General features: G+C 48.9%; 1 protein-coding gene across 1 annotated transcript; it reads left to right on the forward strand.

Moving 5' to 3' along the window:
• Positions 1-3,482: 3,482 nt before the first annotated feature.
• On the forward strand, positions 3,483-4,638 carry MAA_11685 (uncharacterized protein; the record flags this gene model as incomplete). The annotated part of the gene is made up of 2 exons (XM_011412600.1): positions 3,483-3,717; positions 3,875-4,638. 2 exons carry the CDS (start codon positions 3,483-3,485, stop codon positions 4,636-4,638), a joined length of 999 nt encoding a protein of 332 aa, XP_011410902.1.
• Between the last annotated feature and the right edge of the window lie 1,732 nt (positions 4,639-6,370).

The following is a 6,370-nucleotide window of genomic DNA, read 5'->3' on the forward strand; positions in this document are numbered from 1 at the left end:
AGCTTTTACCCCTCGTAACGGCGCTCCTATCTTTGTCCATTCACAACAGTTATGATGACAATTAGCAATTACACCAAGTTTTTTCTAGTTGAATCAATGAAGCCAAGTTTTTTCCAGTTGAATCAATGAAGACGACCTCATTTGTCATTTTGAGGGCACCCGATCTTTGTTGTTCTAAGCCCTACCGTTGGCGACTGGACAGTGTTATTCATCACGCGCACAATGTAATCTGGCAATCATCCCCGAGCCGCTCCCCACTGGGCAAAGAAGTCCATGCGCGGGGATGGCCCGCCTGGTGATCACAATAGAAATCGAGAAGAAAATTAGCCATTTCGCTTCGACGAGCTGGTTCCACCACGGGAAGTATCGACTGGTCACTGTTGCCCGTCCTTTCTTGGAAAATACCTGCCCCAAAGTATTATCGGGCGATCATGTGTGAGCGCACACAGCAGAGCCCTCGGCGTTAATGTGTATTCGATGTCTGACACCGTACGAAGTATCCCCTAACATGATGGTACAAAAGCAAACCAGGAGAGCTCCGGTAAATACTACTGAGCACGCTGACAGCGTTTAAAGTTGGACTGAATTTTTCACAACTGGAACTGCCCCGCCAGTGGACGCGAGAGCAAGTCCCGCTGTCTGAATCACGCCGTTCACAGTGGCTGCTCCATATCAACCCCGCCGTTCACAGTGGCTGCTCCATATCCACTTGTGGCGGCGCTCTGCCTGTAGATACTCGTAAGTAGTAGTCGCCTAGGTAGTTGAGCACATGAAAACCAGAATGAACACCAGGGCGGAGGCGTGGAAGTACCCATCAATTTGATTAAATTAAGAAGTGGCCGCTAGACGGTAAATAGGCAAGGAGTCCGCGGCCGGGTTTCGTGTTCGTAAAATTTCAATTCGCGTAGTTAATCTAGTGGACTGTTCTGTCCCCCCAGTTACACCACTAAACAATGCCTCGGGGGGGCCTGAATCTCGTTACTCATAGATGACCCAACTCTATCCCCCAGTCACTGCCACAGTGGTTATGGACTTTGCATCTGGCAAAAAGTCAAACAGAGTGCGCAAAGAGCCCGCGACCCCGAGACTTTTTAACGCACGACAGCCCTGTGCCATCACGGTCTAAGAGCGGGTGCTTTGTCATGCCCTCCGACCCAGATATAGATCGAGACTCATATTGATCTGGCAAATGGGCCGCCTAAGCCAGTTGCTACCTGAGACGCTCGACACTGTGAGTTTTCCGTAGCACATTCGTTATGACCAGCCTCCCGTGTTCAGTAGACGGACCGGGTCAATATTCCAGTCACTGGTGAGCATTTCCTTCACGCAGATTCCTCTCACGACAGCGGCGGCGAGAGCCTTCAGCTTCGACAGGCCGCGATCGATCACGCTGAGAGATTGTCCAAACTGGTGTCCTTTTCTCCTCGGAGGCCTGATCACCACCGACGCTAGTGCCATGACGCGTTTGAGCTCACTTGAAGTGAAGCAATTCGACAAAGCCGTCGCTGGCGGTGCCGAGCAAAACGCCCGTTGTGCCACCGCATCGAGGGGCTGACCTAGCAAAATGACTCAATCGTATTCATGGCCTTGAGGAGCTTTTTATATGTGTTCGCCAGTATTCGCCAGACGAAGACATTTGGAGTTGCATAGCCCGCCACAAGCAGACTTTGAAGCGCCTCAGCGTGCATTCCTGGATATGGTCCGACAATGACAAGCTGATATCGGACCGGATTTTGAGCTGAATGCCCAAAATCCGGCACACCCTCTGGCGGGTCTCAACCTCGACTGTCTAGGCCTCTCTTGCTCACCGCACTGTTTTGTAAGTAGGGGAGCGAAATCGCCCATTAACCATGCGGGCAACAAGCTGGGTTAGGCTAACTTGAACGTGTTTGCAGAAAATTGCACTGCGACCATTAATTTCTACTCCCATCAAGGTCATCCACATCCGCAGTCTTTCTTGGCCTACCATGAAAGCGGTTCCCGCGCTGTACGCAATCTTTTCGTCCGACGACGAGACAATGTATCATTTCGGCCGTAGACCACCGCTATCGGAAGATTTTCGACACTTTGCCGACTGGGCCTTTGGTCCAGAAGGCTTGAAATTATTGGAAGTTATCATTTACGGAGATGCTTCCTTTCGTGCAACAATACAAGATCAGGTTGTCATCCTCCAGCGCAATGCCACGATGCCGAACAACTATGACATTATCCGACACTAGTAATATGATGGTAGGATTGACCTGAGGCGTAACGAATTTTTGCGAGACTATTGTTACTTTCTGGAATCGTGCCCAAGCGAAGAATTATTTGGAAAATGAATCATCGTGTAACTAAGGATACGGTAACGGATACATGCAGCACATTGGGGCAGTATCTCCTTCGTTGCCAAAGTGTAACATTTTTTGGCCCCCAAATTTCGGACCCACAGGTACCAGGCCGCAACAAAATTCCCATCCCCAGCCTTTGTACTTTTTGGTCAGGCTCACGCGTAAGGCGCGTTCCCATCAATTTGTAGGGTATTTTGGCTCATTCTCGAATACAGAGATCATCAAAATGCCAGTAAGGAAAAGGAAGCATACAGAGTTCCTTGAATCTTTTGAACCAGAAATTTCAGGCAATTTGAAGCTTCAAACCCAAACTCAATAAACATGATAAATCTAGGTGCCGTTCGGTAGGCGTTACACCATTCCATTTTTGGTAATAACATCCATTTTGGGCCTTAGTTTGTCACTTCCGAGCCCGACTAAGATTATTATAATACTACTACTATATTATACTATACTATACTATACTACTAGTACTACTACTACTACTATACTAGTACTACTACTATACTATACTACTACTAATACTACTACTACTACTATACTACTACTACTACACGACTCAGCATCGTGGTATAGTGGGTGGAAGACAAGAATAAGAATCGTTTCTCCCCCCCTGTGGTCCCCATAGCTTGAAAGTCGTTCGTCACAGTGGTTTTCCTTCAAACCTACGGGAGATAGTACGGGATATTTTTTTCCCTAGTCGCGGTATCAACTTTTTCTCCCCTCGATTTTCACATTATCTCATGAATTTCCTTCCCAAGCCCCTACAGTTGTCACGATCTACGCCCGATATTGTGGCCCCGTCCGATGTGTGTAATTAGTTCATTTTGCCTCAGTTTTACATGGTCGCGGGCTCGAGGCGACTAACGTCCGAATTTGGGAGCCCGGGAATGCACAATTTGTCCTCGGTGTCGCCATTCTCCTCAATGTCGTGATTTTCCTCGATGTCGTGATTCCCCCCCTCAATGTCGTGCCTCGATGTCGTGATTGTCCCCAATGCCACCACTGCCCCCAAAGTTCCCAAACTCTCAAGTACTCAAGATCTTCAACATTTTGACGTGTCCCCCATTTCCCAACGCTTAGCGAAGTTGCAGCCGCGAGCTGTAACATACAAATCGTTTGGTATTTCGCCCCATTCCATTGCCCTCTCTCATTATGTCTACATGGTTCACTATTCTCGCCAGAGTAGCTGAGGTAGATAGAATCTCGAACTCCGCATATCGCAATGCTCTATGTGAGTTCGAGGAGGGCGATAATGACGCCACAGCAGGAGATTGGAGAAGCTTCTATATAGCATTCTATGGTGATCTGTTGGAAGCCGGGAGAGCATATATGATCCGCGGTCAGGCTCGGCTTCCGGGCAATGACGAGGCAGAGGCGCCTAAGGCGAGTATTCTCTGTTTCCGCAGACTCCTTCCTTTGACGCAGCTAGATTCTCCACCCGGCAAGTTCTCTGCTGATTGTTGTCCAGTTTACCGCCTTTGACGCTATTCCATTAATAACGGATCATCTGCCAATCCATCGGCTACGTATTAATGCGGCAGCAGAGTTGACTTGCACGCCACGATTTGTTGACGCTACTCGCACGTTCGAATTCGAAGCAAAGGTTACCGGATACTATGGTGATCCTGTCCCTCAAGCTTTACGCAATGACAAAGTTTTCAAAGCTTCGCAAACCCGTACCAAGACTCAATATTTTTACGCTGAAAGTTCTCCCAAATTCGACCGTACTCTCGGCAGTACAAACCTGCGCGCTCAAAGTAAGCTCTTCATCGATGGATTCTATACCTTTCCGGATGAGGAGACCCAGCAGCCTGGATATCTTGACCTGCTCGCCGTGTCCTTTAACTCGACCAACAAGGACCCTGGAAGTAGTACCCCTTCTGCCGCTAAAGGTGGTTCTTCGCGACGCAGAGACGTGCCACTTAAGGGATCACCTGCGACGCCGACAAACAAGAGCAAAGCGCCAGTTCCAATGACTCCGCCCAGTTCGCGTCTTCCTTTCTACAGCGAGAGTTCTGAGTCGACGCCTCATTCCGTGTCTGACACGTTTACTCCCAGAGGAGGTAGCTCCGTATCATCTCTCGCAATGGGTGACAGCAGCAGGGGGAATAGATTTGCTGATTTTGAGTTACCTAAAAGCGAACCCGAGACTCAAGACGGCCACTCTACGGTGGTATATCTTACCCCGGGTGGTTTGCAGAACAAGCACCAGGCAACTGAACCTCCTCCGGAACCTCCTTCTAAGCGCAACCGGAAGCCGAGTCAGAAAGCGAAGGAGACGTTTATTAATGATGAGCTTGAGGAATAACGATCAGTCCTTGATTTGGGTGTTTTGTTAGTTCACAACTGCAGTGATTTTATTCCTTCCGACCATTCATTATGTCTGGAGACCGGCAGCAACAATTTTACACCTATAATGCCGCCACCAACGAGCAACAAGACCGCCTGCGTATGATACGGATCCCTGTGCAGTCTTTTTTTAACGATAATAGCCAAGTACTGTTGGAAACTTTTTCCATCAATACACAAATCAACCAGCACAGCCGGTTTCCACCGGCCGACACTACCAGGGGTCGTTACGTAACAGACGATACTATTGTTGTTAATACTACAAGGGTTCGTCGTCGTCGTCATCGTTGTCATCGTAGCAACGAGGATACCGAATTTCCCTTAGCGAGATCTCGACGGCGCCGGGCGGGCACGATATTTGCAGAAGCTGAGGTGCGGTTTCGAGGTATGAGGAAAAGATTTAAGGACCGCTGGAACAAGGAGTTCCCCGATACACCGTGCGCCGAGTGCGCAACCTTGCTGCTCCCAAGGAACCGTAAACGGAGAGCATTCCAGCACAACCATGAATACGGAATCACCAGCGTGTTCAATGTTCCTGTGACTGACGACGAACCTGGTGGCGTGATTCTCTGCGAGGACTGTTGCAAAGAGCCCCGGGCGCCTATAGACTGCGGACAGGTCCCTCAGTGCATTGCTTCTCTCCCACGGCGATCGACTCTGTTCATATCCCCCTTCAAGTTGGACACAAATCTGGGGAGGACTTCAGGGTACAACTTACACACGATCCCTTATGTGTACCGAACTTTATCTGGTGTTATTAACACGAATCCGATTAACGAGCGAGCGAACATGCTCTATTCTGGCACACTTGGGGCTTATCTGCAGAGCAGCCCACATCGAGTAGACCAACACCAGAATCTTGAGCATCTAATTCATGTTCGCAATTGGCTGCTGCAAAGAAACCCCGTCTTCCAAAGGAATGACGTGCGGGCGCATTTGCAAATCGACCATCCTTTACCAACTGCGGAACTCCCTGAGAACAGCGATGAGCGGCGACCTCAAACACGCCCGGATCTTGTCATGAACCCTTTTCAGTACGACCAAGAAACAAGGAATGAGCATTTCCGATACTACAGGCTCTCCGCTGGGGCAATACAGGTCCCCGAGCGACATCCTCCAAAGCCGATGCTATATCGAACTGATCCGGATGTCGAGGTACTCTGCTTTCCGCACCTTTATCCTTACGGTAAAGGACAATTTGTACAAGGAGAGCGTCGCGAAAATGGGCGCTCTACATACACTCGCCACATGGACACAAAAAGGAAGCTCAATTCCTACAACCGCGCTTTCAGAGACGATTATTACTGGGCTGCCTGGGCATACCAAGAAATGGAAGCTACAAGAATCTTTCAGAATACAAATCGCCTTATTCATAATAAAACGAGGCAAGCTATAGACAACCGTCTTCCTCAGCATCAACTCCTACAGCAGTCGAATTATGGGTCACATTCTATTATTAGTGAAACTCTCACACATGCTATACCTGGCTCAATCCGAACTGGAGAAGCTTATTTTCTCGAAAAGGAACGCCTCGTAAACTCGATGATTTCAGGCCACGGACTCCCGCAACTCTTTATCACGCTGACTTTTAATGAAGGCTGGGAAGAATTTAAAAACATTTTGCGGTCTATCTCTCCCAGTGCCATGCCATCCAACCATCCATGGGAAGGAGTTCAATATTACTACGAGAG

This window comes from Metarhizium robertsii (genome assembly GCF_000187425.2).
Source record: "Metarhizium robertsii ARSEF 23 chromosome Unknown MAA_Scf_13, whole genome shotgun sequence".
Taxonomy (NCBI): domain Eukaryota; kingdom Fungi; phylum Ascomycota; class Sordariomycetes; order Hypocreales; family Clavicipitaceae; genus Metarhizium; species Metarhizium robertsii.